Raw genomic sequence first — 27,511 nt, forward strand, 5'->3', positions numbered from 1 at the left:
TACTGGAGCTCGATGACCTTAGTTTTACATATCGGTGGCACCATCTTCCCCAAACAGTCTTGCTTCACTGAAGAGTTTTGACTCAAGTCTCGTTTTACTTCTAACTATTAACTGTCAACTAGCGAGTCTCAAAGTTTTGAATTTTTTTTTCCTGGGTACCGAAATTCAAGCTTGAAATGCGAGTCTCACAAGGTCCAACGCCCGAAGGCTTTGAGGGAGTTTATGCTGGCTGGGAAAATGCCAGTCTCTCCAACTCAGGACCAAGAGCAATGTCCATAATACGCCCTAAACCAACCACTTGTGTACCTCAAGTACAAGGTTTCATCATGGAAACTGACGATAAATAATACCATCTTCATCCATGGTTTAAAAGGCCATCCCTAAAGGACCGGGGAAGGCTCCGATGTCACCAAATCTCCAGCTATCTTTTGGCCGCGAGATATACTACCAACAGACTCTCCGGTGGCTAAAATGTGGACATATGGATATAATGCTAATCCAGTTGGTTTCCTGAGGTCTCCTAACAAGACTACGGTGATATATCACAGAGAGAACTTTGCTCTTCAACTCGACCAACAGCTTGAACTTCTTAAAGTTGTGTAAACAGGTTTCCTTACACGTTAACATATAAACGTACCGCATCTAAGACATTATAACATAGCTTTGATGTCTATAATGTTTGCGGCCCATAGCGTGGGTGGCCATTGTAGTCAGAAGTGGTATGCATCTCCCCCACTTACCTCGGATGACTTAGGCGAGTCCTGTTATCCCGAACAGGCGATTCGGCAATCAAAACTTATTTCTAAGACATACAAAAAGGTTACAATTGCATTTCTGGGGCTCCTTATAGAGGAAGCGAGACTGCCAAATTAGAACACGATCATCTCGAGGATCTTCCGCGCCGTAATAATCAAAATAAACAAAATGCTCAAGGCTTTGCTGAAAGAGAATGACAAAGTGTTACACATAATTCACCAAGGTTTCCCAGTGAGCGCTTGCAATCATAAGGTCTTGATCTCATATCATCGAGAGATGGTTAAGTGCTGCAGAAGGGACGACAAACTATATAAGCGCATCCGTGATGTCCTAATCGTCCTACGCGATATCGTTCTGGAGGAAATGACAGTTGATGTATCACAATCATTCAACAGTAAACACTGTGGCAGTCTATAACACGAATACCGTTTTGCACAAGACTTGTAACTTGACTGTTTAATTCCACTGACCATTGTCCACGTGATTGATAGTCCATCTGGGACACACTATCACGTTCCTCTCGGTAAGAATTCAGAATTTGTAGGCAGCGAGTCGATCATCCAACGACTTCAGGCCATGTTATCTGAGTAAAACAGTACCTTAAAGGCTGCAATTACTGGCCTTTGGGGTGTCGGAAAGACCCATATAACATTGCCCTTATCTTACTGGGTGAAGGAACACCCCGACTTTCTGAGTTCGGGCCTCCGGCGTAACATGGCCGTCTTAGCAGATAAACTTCATACCCAGTCAGCTCGAATAGCCAGGATCTTAAAGTATTGGCACGACAATGTCTCGGCTCTGACAAGTCCGGGAAGTGGTTTCTTGTCGTGGATATTGCGGATGGCAAACAACTTGCAATGGACTATTTGCAGAAGAGCAATGCTAGCTGTATACTGTTTACAACAAGATTCCGTCACGTTGACCAGGATACTGATGGCCACAATGCTATCGAAGTAGGAAAGATGGATCGGATGCTACCAAGCTCTTTATGCCACTGATACCCGACTCGCTTTGCGATAAGACGACATGAGAAGAGCTTCTACAGGAGCTTGCGTACCACCCTCTGGCGATTGTACAAGCGGCTGCTTAGATTAACAGGAACAAAACACCCTTTAACAAATACCTTGCTCTTCTTCGACAATCAAGACCTAGGATTCCATTCATCTTTTGAGCGAGGGGTTCTGCGACAATTATACAGATCGGAAAAACCATGCTGCGGTAGCAACCTGGTTCATATCGTCGGAGAAGATCCGGCTGTCTTCCAGTCCTGCTGCTGGTCCTGCAACAAACTTTCTTTCCCTCATGTCGTGCATCGAGCCCAAAGAGATCCCGCAGTCACTTTTGCCATGCCCCGAGAAGGCAGAAGCATCTAGTACAAGCTGAAGAATGCTATAGGAATTTTATGCGCCTATAGCTTTCTGAGCAGGAGCGGCCAGTACGAGAATTACAGGAGCGATGAAGAGGTTTTTGACATAGATCGTCTGGTGCAGTTGGCAACCTCGGACTACAGAGAGACAGTGAGACTGTGCGAACGACAAATGAAGAGGTCATTCTGCGTTTGCTGGAAGTCGTGTCGAATGGACCACGCTTTGAGAATTGTAACAAGTAGGAAGTGCACTTCCCCCATGCTTCCAGGGCATCAGGGCTAAGGCAAGGACAGGATTTGTCAGCCCGACCCTTGTTGCTTGAAAGAGTTGGATAACATTTGTTGGATGATGGGAGGTACCCAAAAGCAGTTCAGGTTTTCAGAGACGCCTACAATTACAACAGCCAACATTCTAATGCATACACTGACTGACCTGTCAAAATGTCAAAGAAGGCTGATCGAGGCACAGTACTGGAATGGCCAGTCCAAGAAATTACCCAACTCTTTGAGTAATTCGAAGACTGCAATCCTGATTTTCTCAATCTCGAAATTTCCTTATCCAAGCCTACCGTGACACCGGACAGGTTGAAAAAGCTCTTCAGATATTCGAGTACATTCTTGCTATCCAAAGAAGGAATGCTACCATCAAGCCACCTTGATATCCTCGAGCTACAGAACTATCTGGCCCGGGCTTATATCTGCAACAATGGAATGGACAAAGCAATCGCACTCCTCGAGGACGTCGTTATCATCCAGAAGGAAACCCTGTCTCCAGAACATCCCATGTTGCTAATGTCCATGAATAATCTAGCCGAAGGGTACACGCAAAACTATTGGCCTGATAAAGCTCTGACTCACCGACTTCAGGGGTGGCGCGTCGCTTCAAAAGTGTATACAGAGGAACACCCTTTACGCCTGGCATGGATACGCAAACTTGGGATAACATATATGCTCAATTTGGATAGTATGGCACCGCTGTCCTCTATCGAAGGGACAGTTCAGAAGATGGAGAGGGTACTTCACCAAGACCACCCGAATCTTCTGTCTGCATAAAGGATCTCGCGATGGGCTATGTAAAGAAAATTAGGTCAGAAAGTCGATTGAGCTTGTCAAACATGTTTTTGCTGGAAGCGTTGTGCTCTCCCCCGAAAAACAACAGCGAATGAGCCCGCACATTAAGAGTCCCTCATCGCATGGAAAGAATCGCTTGAATGTTATGAGTCGAAGTACAGTGTCTCGACGAGACTAGCGGTTGGCAGCGGAGAGGAAAAAAAAAAAAAAAAAAACTGGTTCCCTGCAGCATCACGGAGATAGTAAGCAATAGGTCAACAGCCAAAGGACAGACACTAAGCCACTTGAACACAGCTTTGGATCTTCCTTCAAGGGCCAAGAGCTCCAAGTATGACCGCATAAAGGTACTCTTCAGCAGTCTTCTGAGTCTCCATGGGAAAAGCTATCTTTATTTAAGGAAATGATGATGTCTGCTGAAAGGGTCAAGTTGTGCAAATGCTTGGATCTCTCGCTAACAGCAAAATCAACATCCCCGCTAGATTTGCATTATATCTTTATGATCGTATAACCATATTAGTTAGGAAAAGGTAGGTTAATGATTGCACTCACCAATGGGGAGTTGACACGACCAATTCTTCGCACGCCACATTACTTGCGATTGGTATCGTAACAATAATTGTGAGCATCAAGAAATGGGCTTCTAGGAATTTAGAGTAAGATTATGTATATTAATTTGTAACCGGATGAGAGTTTTCCAAAGGTTTTATGCTTGAGAAATAGTTGCTAGCTTGACTTGTCAGTTTGGAAATCACAGCCATTACAATCTAATTATCCCGGAATAGAATGGGAAGCTGATACCCTAAGACAGGGCCAAAACAATCTAGATGGTAGCCGAGCGAAGGAACATACCTGGGCTATATGTACTTGGCTCTTCTCAACAAACTGTCGATCACTCTTTGATCAAAAATTCCTCGATGTCCTTGTCTTCTTGCTCCTCCTTTGTTTCCTGTAACCGCTTTTCCAATTGCTTGATCAACTTCTTTTGCTGTTTCTTCTTCCTCTCGCCCCACCGCGGTCCGGTGAACTCCTCTATATCATCTTCGTCTTCACTTTCGCCATCTGAGTCGTATGGAGATTTTGTCAGGCCGCGCAAGTCGTTTGGTGTAATTTTAACTTTGGCCCTAGCCTTGGCCTCAGCTTCTGCCCGTGCAGCTTCTTCCTCGTATCGCTTCAGCTGCCTCTTGCCACCAAGTTTGATCAAGTACGGCCTCATGAGCATGTCTACATATCCGTCAGCTTCCTAAAATGGGAAAGGAGGGACATTCGGGATGATTCCATTGGAGAAATACGCACAAGTTCCCACGATGATGACAATGCGGATAAACTTCTCAGGTGTCATGTCCGCGAAGGACCCCTTCAAGTTGGTCACAAAGCGGTTGCCTATCATGGCAGTGAAGTTACCAAAGCCCTCCATGGTGTGTGCTCGATGGTGATGCAGACCGACAAGATGTGACGTTTTGCGACTGTCGAGGCACGCGTGCGGCCTGTTATAAAGAGGATAGGTGAATAACAAGGTAAACGTTTGGATGTTCGATACTGAGGGCAATTGATTAGAATCACAAGATGTAAATAGAATGTCAGATGTGTTAAGGACAAATCGGAGATGTTGAGATGTCAGGATGCAGAATGATAGATGCGCTTTGCGTGAATTCTGCTGTTGTGACGTTGTGCCGCTATGAACGCCAAGAAGACCCCACCGACCACCGCTCCGGAAAGCTCGGCTTTCCTTGGAACCCGGTGAGCTGACAGGCTCAGCTTGAGCCTCGGGGCAAGGCTGGGGTGGCTACGTTGTCAAGAGAGCACACAGAACACGAATAAGCAGTCTGTCAGTTGGCGTCTAGTAAATATCTCAGGTTTTGCCAGTTCATGCAGCCGTCCTATTCCAGAACAGCAAGGTCGTCAGCCAGCACGGATACATAAAGGGTGGGCTGCAGGGATTACGTCTGCTAAACCTAAAGTGGAATGGCCTCACTTTAAACCGCCATTTGTTGCACTTTATGACAACACAACAGACGCGTCCGGACGCGTTCTGTTTTGCCACCTCCACCTGTAACCCATCACCAATAAGACGCCAAGGCACGTGAGGACGGTCATGGCCAACAACCAAGATGATGAGGTGCGAGAGGTGAGCACCACAAGCCGCCTCAGATTCAACTTGTGCCACATGAACTAATGCATTACAGCGCCTCAAGGCAGCCCTTTGGTACTCTATCGGAAAGATTGTCGACCAAGAGTGCCTACAACGTAATCGCAATGCCTCTCCACAATTCATTGCGGCACTGACAGATCTGGTCTGGCACCAAATTGGTATGCAATCAGAGACTCCTCCAGGTTTAGTGTAGCTTTTGATTTGATGCCACAGATATGGCAGTCACTGATACCAATTCTTGTAAGAAAATGTCGCTCTCGATCTGGAGACTTTCAGCCGGCATGCTGGCCGGACAACAGTCACGACAGACGATGTGCTGTTGCTAGCTCGGCGCAACCAGGATTTGTACTCAGTCATCAAGGATGCCATTGACCGGAAAAAAGCTGCAAAGGCAAAGGGAAACGCTACCAGGCTAAGTGGTAAGCGCTAGATGAATGATGAGATGGCAATGAATTTAGGGATGGACGTTGCCATGCAATACGAGAAACAAGACATCGTTGGCATTGTCTGACTCCCACCACACAAGTTGACGAGCAAAGTGGCCAATAAGACATCGATTTCTACCTAGCTAATATCGAACTCCAAGCTCATATCACATGTTTCACTTTCCTACGGGACCTTCAGATGTCGGTGCTCTCCCTTGGCACTCCCATCCTCTCATACCACTCCTCCTCACTCATTCTCAACATCTCTGCTACCGTCATTACTGCAGCCCACGCCTCCCCATGAACAACTGCAAGCAGCAACTCCAGTCCGAGCAGATTGATCAGGCCCCTCGCTGTGAACAAGCCTGCAAAGAGGCTCCTCCTGCCCTCTGCCACAGCTTTACCCACGTCCAGCAGCCCATCAACTGACATGCCCATCCGTATCATGTAGGGACGGGCTAGTCTCAGCCAAATGACCGCCGCTAGTGGCGTCATAATCAAGCGTGCCGGTGTGATGGCCAAGACATCCGTCGCCAGCACTGCCGGCAGCCGGGTCAGCATGGTCTCTCGATAGAGGGGCTCTTGTCCGCCGTTGACGCCATTTCCTCCTGCGCCTGTTCGTGTCATACCATCGCTCGGCACGTTAGGGCGAAGTTCGGCGGACCACACTCCCGGGGTGTTAGCTGGGGGACCAGTGGTGCTGATTTCTTCGCTGGAGGATTGGTTTTGATGATGATCGGGCATGGGCTCGGTGGCCTCCACATCAAAGCTGATGAGCGTTGCACTAATGATCTCGGTGTCCTCGTCGTCGCTAGCGAACTCGTCCGAGGGATTGGTCCCACGCTGTGAGGCAGCGCTATGGCGGCGCGCTGATGCGCTGCTGGGACGGTGCGTGTCGTGGGTTTGAAAGACCTCATCCGTGCGTAATTCAATCGGGATGTCGCCCGCTGGCTGATGTGCCGATGCGGTGTCTCTCCGGGATCGTCGTTTACTGGAGTTGTATGGACGGGGAAGCCGGCGATAAATTTCGCAGCGAAGGGTTCGCGTGATAATGCTGTATAACTTCGTATAGAGGTAGAAGCCAGCGAAAGGAGCCGCGCCGATGGCGAAGAGGCCGAGCCATTGCAACAGGCTTTGAGGACGAAATGGTCTCGGGAAAGGAGGAAGAGGTATTGGGGATATATTGGTTCCTGGAATGAAGAAGCGCCAGTTTGGCAAGAGGTTTCGAACGGGGATAATACCGGTCCGTTGAAAGAATGTGTAGATGGCGAGGTGCAAGCGTATGTATGTAGTCACATATTGGATGCTGCGCCTGGTTAGCAGAAGCTCCATGGTTCTCAGCACAGTTACTACATAGGCGGTGAGACATACATAGGGTACTTCCTCGCTGCCGGGACCGCTAGCTGCTCAAGGACACTGCTAGCTATGAACGAAGGTAGACCACCAAAGAAGTAAGAGCTAATAGACTGCTGGCTGCGGACAAGCCTGAACATTCCATAAAAGGTAGCATTTGAATACTCTTGGTAAAGCTAAAGGGATGTCAGTCAAGATGTATGCCATCATGACAATCTAGAACCTACAAGAATGCGCTGCCGTAAACCGTTTACTCCCCAAATGGCAGCCGTCTCGAGCATGCCACCAGCTAGGAGCAACCGTCTGCCGACGCGTTCTTCGAACTCGTAGTGCTTGCGGGCAGCTTCAGCTTGAGCTTCAGCGATGCCATTATCTGGTTCGGCAACGCCGATGACCATCATGACCTCGTTGTGAGAACGAATGACATCGCGGTTGATTCGCTTGGTCTGGGGGTTGTAAGGTCGCCCGCGCTCATCGTACATTAGTTGAGGTGCGCGAGGGTCCGCAACACCCTCGCCTGGAACCACGTCGTCATATGGCGACCGACCCTGCTAGCTGTCAGAATATGCGGGAAGGAGGTGAAAGTGAGTCGGCAAATGAGACTCACAAGTGCCAACGATGTCAACGGTTCCAGCCGTCCCATGGTGTCCGGGAGTTGAGGTTATGAAATCTCCACTGGAACCGTAGGTTAAAAGATTGAGTCAAATGAAATAAACGGAGTGCGCCGCACCCCCATTTCGAGGATTGGGTACGCGGTGGGTTGGTCCTGGCTGAGATGATGAGGGTGTTCGGTAATGAAGTGGGAGACTTCAATGTCTGGTTGGCTATTGGCCTGATGTGGGTCCACCTCCAGGGGGGATACATGCCAAGACGCTAAGATAACCTTATTTTGCCCCACTTCTTTGCTTATCGTACGCCGCCTGCTGCGCGCTGGGGAAAAAAAGTTTGGGATCGCAAAACGGCAGATACATTGCACATCCACCATTATCAGGATTCCAGCCCATCTCCTACCGCAGCTGCAGGATCACCGCCATATCCGGCAATGGCGACGAAACAGCCTGCAAAGACGACCTTTGAGGTCGCAAATGTCATCCAGCCGATCTACACAGGTGGATCTGTCGCTCTTGAAAACGGCGCTCGCATCCTCGCGTCCACACTCGGCGAGAATGCCATCCTCACTGAGTTGAATACGGGCAAGCGCCTGGCCGAAATTCAGGGAGATGGCGAGCCAATTTCAACCCTGACCAGTATGTACTGTTTGCATCCGACCATTGTTGTGTGTTTTGTGCTGACGCATCTGTCCAGTCACCCCGTCTGGGTCTCATCTCATCGTCTGTTCTCGATCATTAACAATGCGCATCTACTCGCTTGCCATTTCTCCAGATTACGATTCCGTCGAGCCGACGCTTGTCAGGACAACAAAACCCCATGCTACCCCAGTCGTAGTTCTTGCTGTCGACCGGACCAGCACTCTGCTTGCCACTGGTGCAGCTGACGGAGCCATCAAGATTTGGGACATCATCGGGGGATATGTCACGCACACTGTCAGTGGGCCGAGCGTGCTTGTCTCAGCGCTGCATTTCTTCGAGATTGCCGTAACCGCTGAGAGTCAATCATCCAATAAGAAGCCAAAGAAGGGCTCGCGAAAGGGCCAGAACGATGACGCCGACGAGATTGCATCCCGTTTCCGGCTAGCCTGGGGCACACAGGACGGCCGGATTCGCATATTCGATCTTTACAAGCGCACGACGACCCCGGTGTATGCCGACCCGAAGAGGAAAAAGGAGGCGCACGAGTCCAACGTGCAATGCATCGCCTACTCTCCAGAGCAACACGCCCTATTGAGCGGCAGCAGAGACAAGACCATGACCTTGTGGCTGTGGCGGGATGGCATCTGGCAAGGCACACCAATGTTGCGCCACGAACTGTTGGAGTCGGTCGGCTTTCTCAACGAAGGCAAATGGATGTATTCAGCTGGTACCAGTGGTGTGCTGCGCATCTGGGACACAACAACGCACCACGAAATTACCAAGAAGCAAGATGCAAAGTCGGAGGGCGAGGCTATCCTTTCCGCTGTTTCCCTGCCCGAGAGGTCCCTGATACTTTGCGCACAGGCGGACTTTACTCTCGTCCTGTACCGTGTGCCATCGCCGGCAGACGTCGTCTCGTCATCAGAAGGGATACTCCTGGAGCCATTCCGCCGTATTTCCGGTACACACGATGAAATTCTTGATCTGACTTACATCTTGCCCGATCAGTCCATGATGGCAATCGCTACGAACTCTGAAGACATCAGGATTGTATCTGTCAAGGATGCCCAGGCTTACTCAGAAGACAACGCAGAGTGCCGTTCCGGCTCTTACTTTGGGCACGATGTAGCGTTACTAAAGGGGCATGAAGATATTGTTATGTCCTTGGACGTCGACTGGTCCGGGCACTGGATTGCTAGTGGCTCTAAGGACAACACGGCACGGTTATGGCGTGTCGACCCCGCGAATAACTCCTACACATGCTATGCTGTTTTCACTGGTCACCTTGAGTCCGTGGGAGCTGTTGCGCTTCCTAAGGTTGTCCCGCCAGCGAATTCAGAGGCATTCAAAAACCCCCTCGATCACCCACCTGCGTTCCTTATCTCTGGTTCGCAGGATCGTTTCGTCCAGAAAAGAGACATCCCGCGGCAATTACAGAAAGGCGGAAAGCTGACGTCGAGTCTTCGACGTCTGGCTCATGATAAAGACATCAATGCACTTGACATCAGCCCCAATGGGAAGCTCTTTGCTTCAGCATCTCAAGACAAGACGGTGAAGATTTGGGATGTGGAAAAACTAGAAGTGCAGGGTATCCTCAGGGGTCACAAGAGAGGTGTTTGGACTGTCAGGTTCGCGCCACTAAACACACCGGTGATTCAAGGCGAGCAAGGTTCAGTTTCGGGAAGGGGCGTCGTTCTAACTGGTAGCGGTGACAAGACGATAAAGCTCTGGAACCTGTCCGATTACACCTGCATCCGGACATTCGAAGGCCACTCGCATAATGTCCTCAAGGTTGTGTGGTTGCACATTTCCCGTGACGACTCAATTACCAAGACAAAGGTGCAATTTGCCAGCGCTGGCGCTGACACGCTCGTCAAGGTGTGGGATGCCAACACTGGTGAGACTGAGTGCACACTTGACAACCATGAGGATCGGCTATGGACGCTGGCGGTGCATTCCAAGACCAATATACTGGCCTCTGCCGGCAGCGATTCCAAGGTGACTTTCTGGAGAGACACCACCGCTGAGACACAAGCTGCGGCTGCCCAGGCAGCGCTTAAGTTAGTCGAACAGGAGCAGACATTGGAGAACTACATCCATGCGGGTGCCTACCGCGACGCCATCGTTCTTGCTCTGCAACTTAACCACCCCGGCCGGCTGCTCAACCTTTTCACCAACGTCGTCACAACCCGCAATCCTGACCCAGACAGTTTGACTGGCCTCAAGGCGGTCGATGACGTGCTTGCTAAGCTCTCAGACGAGCAGATCTTCCAGCTCCTGCTGCGCCTGCGTGACTGGAACACCAACGCGCGCACTGCACCCGTCGCACAGCGCGTTCTCTGGGCATTATTCAAAAGCCACCCGGCCAATAAGTTGTCCAGTCTGTCTGTCAAAGGTGCTCGGGGACACAAAAGCTTGAACGAGGTGCTAGACGCCATCAAGGTTTATACGGAGAGGCACTACAAGCGGATTGAAGAACTGGTGGACGAAAGTTATCTGGTGGAATATACGTTGCGTGAGATGGATGCTCTCACGCCGCAAACTGAGGCACTGGAGGCTGGTGAGGACGCTGTAATAGCAGAAGCGTGATAATCGAATCACAGGGTTCGTTTGCATGTTGCTGGAGCAATTGCAGGGGTGAGTAAACATTGACCATTCAGGGGCTGGCAAGGGTTAGGGTTATATGTTGATGGAGCATCAAACAAAGTTTTAGCACTCCACACCAAAGAGCAAAAGGGACACAGGGAGGAGTATCTATATAAAACTTCACGTGGATACTTTGCATAACAACCTAGTCATGGAATTTAATGCCCCTCTCTATCGAAGTACCACAACATTGAGCAGGTAGTGTGAGAACTATTGTCTCCAGGTGGGTTTGCCGATAGCCACTTGACCTGGATTGATTCACAAGGGTTGATGGGCCATAATATAAGAAGATTCAGTCCATTCCATTTCTTTAAACCTACCAAAATCTCAACGCGAAAGGAAAGCAAAGAAGAAGAGGAAAATTGAAAGGGTGAGGGGAAAGAGAAGAGAAGGAAGGAAGCAAAGCAGAAGGGAGGGATTCCGTAATCGAGATAAGTTAGGAACCTTTCTCACTTTCGTGACCTTTTCGCCTCAGTTGATCCCTCCAGATCTGTACTCAGCATTGAAACATCTTCCTCAAAATATGCCCCACTTCACCTCCTGGTCTTTGATATTTCCCTTACACTTCATGAAGCCTAGCGCACCCACCTTACCGGTCTTTCCAAACCTTTGGACGGCATCGTTGATGAGATCTATGACATCTTGCCCCCCAACATCGAAGAAGATATTGCCATTTTCATTAGTCGCTTCGACGCCAAAACTACAGCCCCCAAATTTGGCGATTGTGCGGTGCGGTTTGCCGAATACCACCGGGGATCGCCATGATGTCTTCCCATCACCCTCGATGTTGCGAATAATCTGCTCACAGTCCTTGACACTGGGTGATGCGCCACTTGTTTGGTCCACGAACGTTGAAATACCACAAAAGCTCAGACCGGGCGGGATATCGCAGGGGTAGTTGCGCGTGGACCCTTTCTTGCTGGTGTCCCACGATTGATAGGCACGCTCCGGACTGCAAACTGGGAGCCTGATAAGACCAGACTCTTTCACGTCTCCTCTCATCAGCTTCTTGATGTCCTCTTCATCGTTAGGGTCCGGAAGCCGAGCGTCATTCTTCCAACCATTCATCTCCCACGTCTTGAGGGCACCCTTGATAAAATCTTCCAAGCGGAGTCCTGCCCATTTCTCGCCATCGAGTTCGTCCAGCCCAGGTGGTCCTGCAAAGGGGAAAGAGCGACACTCCTCATGCAGACATAACCCACGCAACTCGTCGAGATTCGTGCACCAACAACGTCTTGTGGGCTTTTGCCGAGGATAAACGAGGTAATACTGTTTATTTTCTATACAAGCGCTCGTTTTCTTTATCACGTCATCTTCCAAGTACTGTGATAACGGAGCAGTGCTATCCGAGCACTTGAGCCCTGAGTCCATCACAAAAGCGTAGTTGCCGGAGTAACGCCAAAGCGCTGGTATCCCGAAGGCAAATACTGTTGCTTGAGTTAAGTCGCGTAAAGTCTTCACGCGGTCGCCATCCGATAGTGTGGATTGGCTCAGAACTTTGCCTTCAATGAGCTTGCCGTCGGACATAGCTTTCCAAAGTAAGTCGATGGATGAGTCACTGCCGTCAAAAATTTTGACAAGGGTCATGTTTACAATCTTGAGCCATCCATCTACAACATCCCCCAAGTAGTGTGTGAACTTGTCTTTTCCCTCTTGTGACCATTTCTTTTCCTTGTCAGGCAATACATCCTTGGCAATCGTTGTGCCCTGACCTATCAAGATCTGCGTGACGTCCTTGATGTTGTCGAAAACATCACTACCGCGACTTCTAAAATATGCAGTCTGCTTGAGAACCGTATTGAACCACCCTGCACCAATCGAAAGAGTCCCCAACGTCAGGAGATCGACGAGTAGGTTTACCAGAGACTTATCGTCAGGCTCAGGGACAGGAGCAAAGGTGTTCTCCATGTCGTCAAGTGCCGTGTTTATGATCGCCATCTCGTCCGTAAGAGCGCGATAGTAGTCATGGTACATTCTGTGGATCTCCACAAGAGAGTTCATAATAAATTCAGCAGCTGGACCAGACTCGGGGTTGTTTGCTTTATTCGGGCACTCATATCGCCTGTCACATCCGCAATCGAGGACACTATCGCATCTGGGTGTTGCAAAACCCATCGTCTCGGTAATTGAGGTGAGAAATGACGGTGCGAAGGTGTCTCCTTGATTGTCATCTCGGACATTCTTCCAAATTCTAATGATATCTTCCCAAGCAGCATCTGAGTTGAGCGCCTTCCATCTCACGCTGGGAGGATAACCAATTTTCGACCTGGTGATATCATTGCTGCAATCAAACTGAACCCAGCTTGGATCCCGAGTGTGATCAAGCTTGGGGTTCTCCCCAAGTTCGATCAATCGCTTGAAGGTCTCCCAGTCTTTTGCCGGTGCGGGAACCGGGTTGAATTTCTGCAAGTCGGTAGCCCAGTCTGTCGTGCCCCCCAAGCCCCATGATGCGTAGAGGGCTGCGCGTGCGTGTTTAGTGGTATTACTCATGTAGCCCACCCATTGATTTGTGTCATAAACTAGGATGTCACTGTCGCTATCCTTATCCACGAAGCTCCGCACAACACGTTTCGGGTCTTGCAAAATTTCAGCTACCTCCGCATCGGCGATATACCCGGATGTAGCAGTGCATTTTCCCTTCTTCGCGTTGGTGTTGATGCGGTTGCCGTTAAAGAAGCAGTCAGGACCCCAACATCCCGGCTGGAGCATATCGAATGAGCGTCCATAGCTTGACACACCAACTACAACCTTTCTGCCAGGGACACCGGCCTTCGTGATCATTGCCAAGGCTAGCTTAGTCTCGGTCAGATTAACATGACTGCGCAGGCAGTTGCCTGTGGGACAGCCTTCTTGAGACCATCTGTTACCAGTGTCCCATGATCCTGTCAATCTGTAAGCAATATCCTTAAAACACATATATCACGGAGAATCAAATGCAGGACAGGGATCCAGACGTAAGAACTGGAAAGACTAAACGAACACCTTACCATGTAGATCGTAAGTCATGTAAACAATGTAGTCCACCACTTGGCCAATTGCATAAATAGGGTATTGCTTCAAGTACCAATACGAAGCTGGAGCTGCAATCGATACGGTCTTGCCAGGAAGAAGGCGTTTGAGAAGGATGAGGAACCCAAGATAGTTAGTCCCGTCTTCTTTATTCCCAGGAGGTATGCCGGGGATGTCAGGGGCACCCGGATATTCCCAATCAATGTCTACACCATCCAAGTTGTGTTGCTTTATGAAGTTAGCAATATTTGTGGCACACTTGATACGGTTCGCTGGTGTAACAGCGTTTCGGAAAATGTGATAGGTTGATGGATCGGTCGAAAAAGCCCAACCACCAAAGGACAAGATCTTCTTGACGTTCTTGAGACGCTTAAACTCCTTAAATTGGTATGCAGAGAAAGGATCCCCAAACTTGACATCGAATGCATCCGTCAAAAGACCGAATGCAAAGTGGACGTGTGTGAACTGAGATGTGGCGATCTGAGAGACGTCTTGGAAAAGGCACTCCCGACACAAGCCGAAGCCTTCGTAATAGCCAATTCTGATAGCTCCAGTGCCATCCCCTTTCACAATGTCAAGTCCACAATTTGAGATGCAGCCATAAGTTCCGGGGGCGGCGGTCCCTGGAGCACCTGTGTTTGTGTCGATACAGAAATCCTTTGTAGTGCCGCACTGACCCCATATGTTGCAACAGGCCCTCAGGGGGCAAGGATTCAAGGTTGAGATATCGGTACCGTCTGTTGGAGGCTTGGTTCCTGGCTTCTGTGGACCGCATACGGCATTGGAGATGGGAGCTGGAAACGGAGGAGTCCCAGAGCTCAAACACATCACAGTACCAACCCACAAGAGCTTACAGCCATTCCATCCCCAGGTTTTCTTGTTGAAACGTTCGATGTCTTCTATCGTAAGGCCATATTCAACTGCCAAGTTCGCACAATTGTCGTCCTTCTGGATCTGGTAAGCATGACATGAGCCGTCGGGATTGGGTTTTGGCCGCAGGTCAGGCAGCTCCCCGCTCGTGCAGCAAACACGTTGTCGGGGTTTCAGAGTTGAACAGAAATTAGGCCCAGGGTTAATTTTCGCAAATTCAGCACCGGAAATGCCGCATTTGAGCGCGAGCGAGGCACAACTATCTCCCGCCTCTACCTGGACAGTTCGACATATTGCATGAGGACTAAACCTGGATTGCGAAATGCTAGTAGCGTTGGAAGAGCTAGAGGTGACATTGGTCCCTGATGATTGTAAAGTAAACACCACCTGACCCGGAACGGTGGTCGAATTGGAAAAAGATAGGCATCTTGCATTCATCCAGTTTTTCATGGCTTCCTGAATTGCTGAGAAGGTTCCGTTACTTGTAGCCACGACACCGAATATTTGTGAGCTCCGAAAACGCGGCCCACAGAACTGCATGGCTAGAGTCTCAGTACGAAAACTTTCCAGATTGGAATGGAAAATCTCCAGAGCAGACTGGCTGATGCTTCTGCCCAGCAACTCTTTGCCGATGTAAATTCCGAGAGTCGCCTGACCTGAGCGCCCGAAAAGCGTAAAAGAGGATCCCAAATCTCCATAGCCTTGATCAAGATAGGTTCGAATCTGTCTTATCAACGAACGGATACCTGCCGCTGGCAGGCCAAAGCCCTCTTCCCACCAACCAATCTCTAATGTAACAGAAACCGGTCGTTCTTGAAGATGAAAACCTGTGATGTTTGTTAAAGATGGTAATGCTGAGAAGTCGGGACCAAAGGATGAGCAAGCGTGGATCCGATGGTTGAAGTTTAAGTCTACCGGATCATAGAGAGAGAAATGCGCAAAAATCAGTTCCTGACATGATTTTATCTGCTTGAAGTTGGGGTAGGCTGGCCAATTTCTGGGATCGCCACCAGACTCAAGACATCTGGCTGGGCATGGCTCAATGACTCCTCTGACATTTGATGCCCTTCTCGAGGGCGGGCGATATACCGTCCCACTGACCTTGTTAATAAAACAGAGCCAAAAAAGTAGCAGTCTGAGTTGCGATAATAACAGCTGCATCTTTGCTTCAAGTTGGTTGAAACCAAGTGTCAGAGGACAGAGACGCGAATAGCTATGTTGAAATTTCCCATTAGTCACGCAATTCTTCAATCACTCTGTTCATGTTCCAGCATGCCAGAATGATGAGAGTGAAGCAACAGTAAAGGCGTACTTACTAACTATGAATAAGGCTTTGGGGAAAGGAAAGGAGAAGGAGGAGTTGCTGAAGAAACTTTGAATTTTGAAGTTGTGTCGAAGCCGCCAATATTAGGGTTGCAGTTTGCGTTTTATATGGCCTCTCAAGAGTGAACAATGATCGTAAACTCTGGACGGAATCACGGTCTTATGAGTGTGGTTCGATCTGACATCTAGTATCACGCTGCTGAGTCGAACTGAGAAGCGCGGGCAGCACTTTGAAACTACCAGCCATGGTTGGGTTCAGCTGCCAATTCAACACATATTAGGTTCTGTTTCTAATAACCCCTACAGTAAAACAAGAGGAAGAGTAAGCGGTGGTCTTGGAACTACTAGCAAGCATATTGGCATTGGCAATTATGCTCTTCAGACCGTCGCTAACCAAGTCAGTTCGCTATTGCTCGAGCCATCGTAGTTCAAGAACCATTGTATTCAGTCGTGTCTCTGAGATATGAGCACATGACTAGGAAGCTGAACCGCAGTCGATTGAAACATTTCCCATGTAACCCCAGGAAATGGCAAACGGACGCTGTACAAAAGCCAGAGCAGGAGCTGTGTGCATTTACGCATATAAACAAGACAGCTTCTTGAATTGCGCCAATCTAATCGATACATCGCAACATTTTCACCTGTCTTGTGACTCTGCAAGACTACTAGCATCTTACACCTCGAGACATCAGCAGTGCATGGAACGTGGCGCATGACACCAAGTACTCTGTTACCATATCGTTAATTTAAGAGAATGGGAATACACAGGTAGCTTGAGGCTTCTATCTCCATATTCCCTTCTTCTGCAAAATGCCTCCCTCTTCATTCTACCCGCCATATTAGTAGTGTGTTGAATGCAGCGAGCATATGACAGCGCTGGGATTGAGCTTAAATGTTTAATGTACAAGCAAGAAGTTGTCCTATTTAACCTCTCGTTAAACCAAAGGTACCAGAACCAGTATGCCTAATCCTACTGTAAGGCATAACCATAGCAAATCAATCACAGCAGAGCGTTGTGAAGAGTTCTCCCTGTTTGGTTTGCAGTCCTTTGGAGCCCAATGACTATGACAAAGCTCTTCATGCCAGACGGCTGACATGCTAGCAGCAGTGGCCGCGTCAACACTGACTTGGCAAGGCCTCGGTGTAGGTGTTGGACTGGGTGCTAGGATTGCGCATCCGGTAAACGAGTTTCGAGATGGATCAAGCAGCTTAGTTTGTCCTGTGACATTAATGGCAACTCCGAGCTTCCCATGGCCACTATTTGGAGGGCACTGTCTTTGTGAAGATGTAGCAACCACAAGATCCAACGTTTGGCCACCGTATTTGATGGTAAACTCAACATTTCCCCCGTCAGATATGCCAAAGGTGTCGTATGGTGACCATGCCCATGTCTGAGTCGTCGCATCACTGCAATTTGCCCACCACAAGCTCCAGACCAGTATCCACTGACCGTCTCTTGGGAAATCACGGCGTTCAGAAAGTCCCGGGAGAGAATGATGTGCAAAGTAAGGATTCTCGGAGGACAAGCTGACGTTCTGAAGGTCGAGAGTAGCTGCTACCTCGGGTAGTCCGTTCCTTCCTGGATATATCGAAGAGTTCCAGATTTCGTAGCTCAATCGAAATTGGAGGAAGTCTGCGAGATATGGATTTTGAACAGCAAATACAACTGGCATCGATTCGGAGAAAGTGTAAGTGTCGTTTCGGGGAAATACAAGGTCGACCTCTACTACCCCCGGGTCTTTTGCGTCAACTAGATGTTCGGACCACGCCAAATGCACTGTTAGCCCATGGATGACCCAACAAATTTTGGTCATGTTGTCTATTCTGAACGATGGGAGACGATAGGTCTAAGCCAGCAAGGGCACAAAGATACTCAAGATGTGGCTAGTTTGATACTGAAGATTGGTTGATTGTTGAGACTTGCTAGATCGGAGGGAGGGCAAGTGATGCGAAGGCACAAATGAGGTAGGATAGAACTCTTGCTTTCATTCCACTCTCACGACTGATATCAACAAATATTAAGGTGTTTGTCAAACTGTTACATGAATAGCACAGCCCACATGTTATGTTGAAAGAGGCAGGTAGCACAGACTACGGTCATTGGTAGTCACATTTTGACTTAAACAGTCCAACGTTGGCTACACGCTGTTGGGGATCAAGATCAAGTGATAGGTGGAAATTGAAAAACCCTTTGACTTGTGACCCTCGGCTACAGCCGTTCCCTCGAGATATTCAACAACCCGTGCTGTGTTGTCTGTCGGAGGGACCCTAATTCCGTAGGGCAATGTACAACACAGAAAGAGGGATGTAGGAGGATGTGAGAAATTGATGCGTTTCCATTCTTGACTATCAGCGCTGATGTAGTTGATACAGAGGCAGTCTTTTCGTATATTGAATGTAGGCCCCTGATATTATAGGGTTGAGCTCCTAAACAATGGAATGGAAGGAAACATGACTCCCGGTAACATGGTAATTGCTTACGTAAGCATAGCGCATACGCCAAGTTTACAACAAAAACCGTCGGCAGCGTTACAAACTGTAATTTACGAAAGGCCTGTCAGCCTGAGCAGTGGGGCATGGCCTCGGATGCAGTTGCAGCCAAGGCGTTGCTTGGAACATCACTGGGCGCGTTGCTGCTTAAAAGACTCCCAAATCAACAACAATATCGACATCCCACAGCAACGCCCCCTCTCCCCCCTCCTCCCCAGGCAGTGAACAAGTCGTTCATATCTTCTTTGCTTGTACGTCTGTTCATCTTCAAAATATAAGATCGAATCCATGTCCAAGCGCCAAGCATCAGAAGCCCTTGACGAGGGCCCAGAGTCGCCGGCATCAAAGAAGTCGCGGTTTGACGACTACAACAAGAGCGCAACCCCAACCAGTCTAGGAGAGCTTGAAAGCGAAAACGACGAGCAGAAGCAGAAGCTGCGCGAAAATGGCACTGGCGCTAGCACCGAAGATGTATCGGATCGCGAGGAGCCTGATGAATTCGAAGAGGAAGCAGAGGAAAAAGCGCCTATCCGGCAGTCGGCGCCGACCGCAGGCTACGATGACCTCTACCTGGACACAATTGACCGCAATGTTCTCGACTTTGATTTCGAAAAGCTATGCTCGGTGACTTTGTCAAATATCAATGTTTATGCATGCCTGGTGTGCGGCAAATACTACCAAGGACGCGGACCCAACACTCACGCCTACTTTCACGCGCTTGACGAGGATCACCATGTCTTCATTAATTTGAGCACTCAGAAGGTATATGTGCTGCCAGAGGGATACGAAGTCAAGAGCAAGTCGCTGGATGACATCAAATATGTGTCCGACCCGCGCTACACTCGCCAAGAGGTGGCCGAGTTCGACCGCAAGCCGCGTACCTCGTACACTCTGCAGGGCAAAGAATACACCCCAGGCTTCGTTGGCATGAACAACATCAAGGAGAACGACTACCTGAATGTCATTGTTCAGGCGCTGTCCCATGTCTCCCCGCTGCGCAACTTTTTCCTGCTTGAGGACTTCAGCAACGCTCCTGAGCTGGTCAAACGCACCTCCATCCTGTTCCGCAAGATCTGGAACCCGCGCGCCTTCAAGGCACACGTTTCTCCCCATGAGCTGTTGCAGGAGGTTTCGCTTTGTTCTAACAAGCGATTCACATTGACTGCGCAGTCGGATCCGGTGGACTTTTTGTCCTGGTACCTCAACAACCTGCATCTAGGCCTAGGTGGCAGCAAAACCAAACCACAGTCCTCTGTGGTCCAGCGCATCTTCCAAGGGAAACTGAAAGTTGAGTCGCAGGCTATCACAGCGCGCGCCGACCATCTCGACCGGTTGCGTTTCGAGGAGGCTACAGAGATCAAGGTCGACATCGCGCGCTTCCTACTCCTCACCCTTGACCTCCCTCCCGCCCCTCTCTTCCAAGATGAACAGGAGCGCAACATCATCCCCCAGGTGCCCCTGACGACCCTGCTTGCCAAGTATAACGGCGTCACAGCGCAGGAACTCAATGCCCAGCGCAAGCGCTACCGCCTGATGCACCCCTTACCCCCCTTTCTCCTCCTGCACATTAAGCGCTTCACCAAGAACCGCTTCATCGCTGAGCGCAATCCGACAATCGTGGTCTTTGACCCACGCAGCGGTCTCGACATCTCGCCGTATGTCGAGCCAGACCCGAGCCAGCACCCGCCAGACGAGCCCATCATCTACGACCTGGTTGCGAACGTGGTACACGAGGCGGTGCGCGCCAAGGAAGACGTGGCCGACAGCGCGGTGGGCGAGCAACGCAAAGCTTGGAAGGTGCAGCTGCGCGACAAGGCGACAGGAGAATGGGTTGTAGCGCAGGATCTTTTTGTTGAGAAGGCACAGGCCGAATTGCTGTATCTGGGTGAGTCGTATCTGCAGGTTTGGGAGAGGAGAAAGACACCCCAGAAGGGGAAAGGGAAGGTCCTCGGAAAGTCTTGAGGATTATGCGTATAAAGTGTTCCGAGGTTACTGCATGTATGGCAAACCATTGAGGGGACAGGGTTGTAAAAATGTACTGAAAGTAGGAGTTTGGAATAGAAGCTGGGAGATACCATAATTTATCAGGAGACTAATTTTGAGCAGACGACACATTTTCCAAGCTGGAAATCGAGCATGTTGAGGGATGGCAGGTCAATGGATGGCCAGGCTAATCCGAGGTAGCTCCTAGCCCATTTCCTTCCTAGTATCACATCCAGGGGCCTTTCACCATACCCATTTCGCTGAGACCTTGCCTCTGAAAACGACGCTTAATCAGAGCCCCACCCAGACTTTCCGTTCCCTACCTGTCAACCTGACATCAATCCATACCCTAAGCACGCCCATAAACACCCCCCCCCCTTCCGGTGTCCTTTTCCCTATGTTTTTAAGCCGCCCAACCGTTCCCATCCACAGAGCGTCCATCTCAGTTCAGCCATCCCGACCCATCACCGCCGGTAACTGAAAAAGAGTACAGATACAGAACGAATGGTCAGTGAGCAAAAATGAATGAGCAAAGAGTGTCAGCGAAATCATGGAACGCAAAAGCACCTCCTTGTCGTAATCCCTTTTCTCAGCTCAATCCCAATACCACAAAGCAGGACCAATAGAGACAAGACTTCGAGATATGCCCTCATCATGTAAAGCTTTCATTTATCTCCTTTTGCAAATGCCCGCTGGGATTTCTCTCATCGAAAATACTGTACATACGAGCGAAGAAAAATCCTACATATTTTAGCTTCCATCGCGATGTTGCTGTACTGTCGTTCTCGCCATCGGGCCGGGCACATTATGTCGCAGTGGCGGTGTTGGTGTTCTCCGCCTGGTTTTGGTTCTGGTGATGGTGCTGCTGGGAGTGGTGCTGCTGGGAGTTGTGCTGCTGGTGGTGATGGTGCTGATTATTTTTGGTCAGCCGACCATGGTGGTTATTTGCCTTCTCGCGTCGCGACTCTTCGATCGCATTGCGCTGCTGGATGCTCGTATCGTGGCTCTTCCACTCGAGCTTTGTGTCGGGGGGGAACGCCAGGACCCGCTTCATCGTCTCACTGCAAGGTTGGAGGTCAACAAAGGAACGGAAAAGATGCGAGGGGGGAGGGAAAACGAATCATGACATACCGAATTTTGAGGACCCGCTGCCCGTCAGCGCGGGCCCAGATGCTGAGGATATCTTCGCCATTGCGAACACTAAGAACGGCGCCACAGACCTCATCACTGGCGTCGCCGAACTGGTCGCCGATTATGGCAAACAGCAGGTCCTCCCAATAACGGTCAGCAACACCCTTACGCAGGCGCACTACCCACTTGCCACCGTTCTTATTCTCTTCGTCCTCCCATATTGGACGAATGCCCTTCTTGAACAGGTGGTAGTCTGACACCAGAGGCAGTGATGAGGGGCGCTTCAGGTGCTTGTAAATCTGGAAAAACTGCTCAACCGTCTCGATCGCAGCGATTGGGTGCAGAGTTTTCTCGTACTCAATGTACCCGTTCGCTTTGGAAATGGGCGGCCGGAACCAGAACACCCACTTGTTGCGCAGCGGGTGGGCCGTCGGTCCCGCCGTCGGCTTCGGGTCGGCCGCCGCTTTCGGCGCAGAAGTATCCCGCAGCGAAGCGCTGGAGGCCGGCTTGCTAATGGCCTTGCTACCAGCCCCGCTGCCGTTGCCGCCGCTGGAAGACGAAGCTCCGTCCTTGGCTGATTTCTCAGCCGTTGACAAAGTATTGGTCTTGGCGGCAGAGCCCAGGGCCGAATCGAACGGATTCCCGGGCGTCTTGGGCGTCTTCGCCGACGACGAGCTGCCGAACGACGCGAAGGCGCCCGAACCTAGACCAAAGGCGCTGGATGCGTTGGTCGTAGGAGACACCAGGCTGCCGCCCGGTGTTAAGGAAGCAAATGGGTTCTTTCCCAGCGACGAGCTGTCACCGCCGAATCGCTTAAAGGAAGTATTACGGCCCGACGGGCTGTCCTGACCGGACCCTGGTGTGGAAAGAGAAAGCTTGCTCGAGCTTCACAGAGTCAGCAGAGCGCCACAGGAATGCAAAGACAACGCAAAAAAAAAAATCTCACTTGGCACGGCGACTCCATAAATTATCCATGAAGAAATTGAGAGCTAGGATGTGATCGAGGGACGACGGAAGATGGGACTGAGACGGGAAGGAGGGCCGTCGGACGAGCACCAAGAGCACGGGGAACGAACGGCAGCGGCGCAGTCACTACGTCTCTTGGTCGCAAAAAGGGGGGGATCCGGGGCTCAGGACGTTGTCGTTATGCGGGCTGTGATTGCTAAAAGGGTACACGTTGACCAATATTGGCACCAAGGATTACGATTCTGGCGGGGAGCGAAGAGGGGGGGGGGGCGCGCAGGTGATGTCAGGAAGTCGAGGTTGGTACAGTGGCAGCACGGCGGCGTTTTTTTTCGAAGGGCCGTATCGTATTCGAGCGGAGTTGCTTGTTGCAGGTGACGGGACGCTGCTGGCACAATACAATGGATCATAAAATACGAACTCAATTATAGTGGATGGCGATGGGATTGTGGGAGAGGTAGCGTCGTGTTGAGTTTGGGAGGAGTGCGCAAATGGCAATGGTGAGTGAGAGATGGAATCTCGGGAACTGGTCTCAATCATTGAAAAACATCGAACAAATCTTCAGGCCAGAGAAAGCGTCTAGTGGCCGAGTGGCGGGTCCTCTTTCTCAGACGGCTCCACCACAGTGCGATTTCACAAAAAACATGACTGGCCCCGGTTTCCTTCCGCTTGCGTCCGTGGCTGCGTGCAGGTGGCCCGTGCAGCGCGCAGGGCGACAAGCCCACTGGGGCTCTAGGCTGATGGCTCCAACGTTGTGGGCGGTGAGGGCTGCCACAAAATTGTGGCATGGCTTGGCGCAGTGGGGTCTGGCGATACAAGAAGGGGGGAATTTTCAGGCATGGTCGATTTTTGCTCCTTTTTCTCTTTTTCTTCATAACAAACCCAAGACCACAACTCAAATCCTCGCCAGCCTGCCACAAACCCACGCTGCTGGCGATTCCGAATGTGTGTCGAGATCAACTATAAGCCCTTGTTTAAAACCATCATCATGAGCGCCCCATTTGCGCGGCTGCCATGATGCGATGATGACCTGAAGCAAGTTTGGACATACTCAGCCATTGGCACTCTGGTGTTTTTTAGGGGTCTGCCTGGTGCCACGTAGCATCCAGTGTCAATCCAGTTCGTGCCTATCCACTGCTAGGCTCACTTAACATTTGGTTCCTTCTTGTCATTAACTCTGGCAGTAGTCAGAGCCATGGTTGTGTAGGAACTGCTGTAAGTTGTTCTTCGATGCTCCTATCACCCTGCATAGATACATATCTGCCTTGATGATGCATAAACAATCCGGTAAGCCGACTCAGCAACGAGAGCCCTGCTGAGCGAGACTCTGCAGGACCGCAGATCGTGGGTTGAGCGTGACGAGGATTTCTGGCAATCACTGAGCATTGTTCCAACTATTTCAATAGTGCCCTGCCCTCGGGCTCACATTAACGGAGGGCTAACTAGTCAGCAATATCTAGGTTTTTGGGTCCAAAAAAATGAAATTTGGATGCCATCGGTGCCGGAGACGGAGTCGGTGGAAGAAACTGAAAGGCCTGCCAGCCACCACGCCGGGCTCGTGCTGAAACCGCAACAACAAAAAGGTCAAGACAAGACGCGCCGTACACGATCTCATTTCACAACCTGCTGATGCGGGGGCTCTCTGCCGGACTTCGGTTCGGAGACGACGGCCGCAATCCTGGCGCTTCCTGCAGCTGTACTGTCCCACGCTGATGCAAGTTGAGGTCGCAGCATCTCCGGGTACCGCTACCACAGGATCAGAGGTCGCTTCAACCTGCTAAACGCCATGGGCGTGTTAGCGCGTCTCCATCTCGAAACGATTGAAATGAATGCCGTTGATAGCCATCCCTGACCCCGAAAGACAGGACCTTCGTGATGGCCAAACATCCCCAGAAGAAAACGCCTGTTTCAACAGCGACCAGTCTCCATCCAACCCCACGGGCCCCTCAGCGCTACCTTACCTATCAGGTACCTTAGTTTCATACAGTACCACAACAGCTCCCTCCGTACCTACCCCACGCACGCCAGCCCTCCAACGGCACGTAAAAAGGTGGGGTCGAGTCCAAGTAGGTTTCCGTGCTCCTCCAGTGCCTCAAGTTTCTCCAACCGTTGCCGTGTTGTAGTGCCGCTGTGCGATAAAAACCCCAGAACTCCTCGTGCTTCGTTCATCGTAGATCAGCTTGTCACTGCGACAATTGCAGGGACGACATGCAGCGTTTTGAGTCTTGACGCCGTCAGGGCGCGCACGTTATCGAAAAGCTATTTACAAGCCTTTGCGACCCCGCGACGACCCCGCAACCCCTCGACACCTCGACAGCTGCGAACAAGTGCCGAAGCAAAACAATCCGCTTCTTCGACCCCACCATTGGAGGGACCCGTCCATTCTTTCCTAATCCCTCTCCCATCTTTCCAACATCCGGCTGCCGACTACCTACCCTAACTTTGAACCCATTCCCATGGTTGAGCTTGTTCCCAGCCTCAAACACTCCCCCGAGGCGCTCAGAGCACATCACACAATGGAGAAGATTACCGACAAGATCGCGGCGCTGCCCGCGGGCAGCGACTACTTCTCGCTCGAGTTCTTCCCTCCCAAGACTGCCATGGGCTTCGCCAACCTGCGCAGCCGTCTAGATCGCATGGCGCGAGCTCTGCGTCCCCTGTTTGTTAATGTCACATGGGGCGCCGGCGGCTCTACAGCAACAAAGTCCCTTGAACTGGCTGAAATCTGCCAGCGCGAGCTCGGGTTGACGACCTGTCTCCATCTCACCTGCACCAACATGAGCCGCCATCTCATCGACAAAGCTCTTGACGATGCGAAAGCCCTTGGCATCTGCAACATTCTTGCCCTCCGGGGCGATCCTCCACGGCGATCCGAGTATCAAGATTTGACTGACCCAGATGCGGACGGCGAGGAGTTCAACTGGGCTGTCGATCTGATCCGCTACATCCGCAAGAGGCATGGCGACTATTTCTGCATCGGCGTAGCCGCCTATCCCGAAGGACATGCTGATGAAAGCCACCCGCTTGGCCAGAGCCTGGAACACGACCTGCCCTATCTGGTCGAGAAGGTCCGGGCTGGCGCCGACTTCATTATGACCCAGTTGTTTTTCGACATTGATGCTTACGGGCGTTTCGAAGAAACACTGCGTAGCCACCCGAGTGGCGCTTTTAAGAACATCCCCATCATACCGGGTCTGATGCCCATTCAGAGCTACCAGATGATCAAGCGCACCACCAAGCTCAGTCATGCCAAGATTCCCGAGTCTATGTCTGCCCGCCTGGACGCCGTCAAAACCGATGACGAGAAAGTCAAGGCGGTAGGCGTCGACATTCTCAGCGAACTTGTCGAGCAGATTAGGGAGATCAAGAGTAGGACCGCGGCAGAACAGCCGCGTGGCTTCCATTTTTACACTCTGAATCTCGAGAAGGCTGTCACCTTTATCGTCGAGCGTACCGGTCTCCTGACCCCCGTTACTCCATCCGAAGAGAACGAAAGCGCGATCGATCTGAACCCGCTTCCAGAAATAAACCTCCTCCGTGTCGATGTCAACGGTGCCAACGCAGCTCAGGCTGATCTGCGTCGTAGGAAGGCCTCGATCGGCTCTGACCCCCACGATCGTGTTATCGTTCCCGGTCGCTCACCCTCACATCCTGACTACGAAGCAACTGCGCTGGAAGCATCTTTGCCAGCGGAGCCCATCAACACACGCGCTAACACACTTGCCATCTCTGAGGGCGAGGGCGTTCTTGGCCGCGAAGCCACCTGGGATGACTTTCCTAATGGTCGTTGGGGAGATGCTCGCTCGCCCGCCTACGGTCAGATCGACGGCTACGGCGTCAGCCTGCACGTAACCGTCCCGAAGGCTTTGCAGTTGTGGGGCCGGCCAACCACAGTCCAGGAAGTTAACGACATCATGATCCGACACCTGCGTGGAGAGCTCGAGACGATCCCCTGGAGCGAGGAAAGCTTTTCCCCAGAAACGGACAAGATTCGTGAGCGACTGATTGCCTTAAACGCAAAGGGTTGGTGGACGCTTGCCAGTCAGCCGGCCGTCAATGGCTTACGGTCCACCGACGAGACCTTTGGCTGGGGCCCGCCCAACGGGTTCGTCTTCCAGAAGGCATTTGTCGAGTTCTTCTGCCCGAGCAAGGACTGGACTGCTCTGCTCGAGAAACTGAGCATCCCCGAGGTTCGCGATGTTGTGTGCTTCTATGCGACGAACTTGAGAGGCGACTTCATCAGCTCGGATACCCTCCGCCAGGCCGAGCGACAGCAATCCAAGCCTGAGCAATCAGCGACATCTCAAATACCGAGGGATCAGCAACAACCCGACGAAGTAGCCTCAACCAATGCAGTCACCTGGGGTGTCTTCCCCGGCAAGGAGATCGTCACTCCGACCATCATCGAGGAGGTAAGCTTCCGCGCATGGAGCGAAGAAGCCTTTGCCATCTGGGGAGAATGGGTCAAGATCTACGAACGCGGTTCTGAGACGGCCAAGTTCTTAGAGAGCCTGCGCCGCGACTGCTGGTTGGTAAACGTGATACATCATGATTATGTTGATGCGGAGGCGTTGTGGGAGTTGTTACTTGGGTGAGCGATGGGTAGCCATGTAAAGCCTATGGCAGTTATGTATAGGAAATATGGGATAGATGGAACGGCTAGGCACCTATGGAATGGGATGTATTAAGGCTCTCATGTTAGTCTTACCGAAGGGAATGGAGGATG

General features: G+C 50.8%; 7 protein-coding genes across 7 annotated transcripts; 3 read left to right on the forward strand and 4 right to left on the reverse strand.

Moving 5' to 3' along the window:
- Nucleotides 1–4,082: 4,082 nt before the first annotated feature.
- CTHT_0065510 (uncharacterized protein) lies at nucleotides 4,083–4,607 on the reverse strand (the record flags this gene model as incomplete). The annotated part of the gene is made up of 2 exons (XM_006696787.1): nucleotides 4,083–4,414; nucleotides 4,487–4,607. The coding sequence occupies 2 exons, from the start codon at nucleotides 4,605–4,607 to the stop codon at nucleotides 4,083–4,085; spliced, it is 453 nt and encodes a 150-aa protein (XP_006696850.1).
- A 1,355-nt stretch (nucleotides 4,608–5,962) lies between these two features.
- On the reverse strand, nucleotides 5,963–7,763 carry CTHT_0065520 (uncharacterized protein; the record flags this gene model as incomplete). Its single annotated transcript, XM_006696788.1, has 4 exons — nucleotides 5,963–7,073; nucleotides 7,139–7,296; nucleotides 7,348–7,668; nucleotides 7,728–7,763. The coding sequence occupies 4 exons, from the start codon at nucleotides 7,761–7,763 to the stop codon at nucleotides 5,963–5,965; spliced, it is 1,626 nt and encodes a 541-aa protein (XP_006696851.1).
- Nucleotides 7,764–8,162: 399 nt separating this feature from the next.
- On the forward strand, nucleotides 8,163–10,959 carry CTHT_0065530 (uncharacterized protein; the record flags this gene model as incomplete). The annotated part of the gene is made up of 2 exons (XM_006696789.1): nucleotides 8,163–8,367; nucleotides 8,426–10,959. The coding sequence occupies 2 exons, from the start codon at nucleotides 8,163–8,165 to the stop codon at nucleotides 10,957–10,959; spliced, it is 2,739 nt and encodes a 912-aa protein (XP_006696852.1).
- A 573-nt stretch (nucleotides 10,960–11,532) lies between these two features.
- On the reverse strand, nucleotides 11,533–13,725 carry CTHT_0065540 (class V chitinase-like protein; the record flags this gene model as incomplete). Its single annotated transcript, XM_006696790.1, has 1 exon — nucleotides 11,533–13,725. One exon carries the CDS (start codon nucleotides 13,723–13,725, stop codon nucleotides 11,533–11,535), a length of 2,193 nt encoding a protein of 730 aa, XP_006696853.1.
- A 5,271-nt stretch (nucleotides 13,726–18,996) lies between these two features.
- Nucleotides 18,997–20,670, forward strand: CTHT_0065550 (ubiquitin thiolesterase-like protein; the record flags this gene model as incomplete). Its single annotated transcript, XM_006696791.1, has 1 exon — nucleotides 18,997–20,670. The coding sequence occupies one exon, from the start codon at nucleotides 18,997–18,999 to the stop codon at nucleotides 20,668–20,670; it is 1,674 nt and encodes a 557-aa protein (XP_006696854.1).
- An 826-nt stretch (nucleotides 20,671–21,496) lies between these two features.
- CTHT_0065560 (uncharacterized protein) lies at nucleotides 21,497–23,982 on the reverse strand (the record flags this gene model as incomplete). Its single annotated transcript, XM_006696792.1, has 4 exons — nucleotides 21,497–21,752; nucleotides 21,823–22,707; nucleotides 23,837–23,851; nucleotides 23,933–23,982. 4 exons carry the CDS (start codon nucleotides 23,980–23,982, stop codon nucleotides 21,497–21,499), a joined length of 1,206 nt encoding a protein of 401 aa, XP_006696855.1.
- A 1,319-nt stretch (nucleotides 23,983–25,301) lies between these two features.
- Nucleotides 25,302–27,380, forward strand: CTHT_0065570 (methylenetetrahydrofolate reductase-like protein; the record flags this gene model as incomplete). Its single annotated transcript, XM_006696793.1, has 1 exon — nucleotides 25,302–27,380. The coding sequence occupies one exon, from the start codon at nucleotides 25,302–25,304 to the stop codon at nucleotides 27,378–27,380; it is 2,079 nt and encodes a 692-aa protein (XP_006696856.1).
- Between the last annotated feature and the right edge of the window lie 131 nt (nucleotides 27,381–27,511).

This window comes from Thermochaetoides thermophila, assembly GCF_000221225.1.
Source record: "Thermochaetoides thermophila DSM 1495 unplaced genomic scaffold scf7180000011822, whole genome shotgun sequence".
Classification (NCBI taxonomy): domain Eukaryota; kingdom Fungi; phylum Ascomycota; class Sordariomycetes; order Sordariales; family Chaetomiaceae; genus Thermochaetoides; species Thermochaetoides thermophila.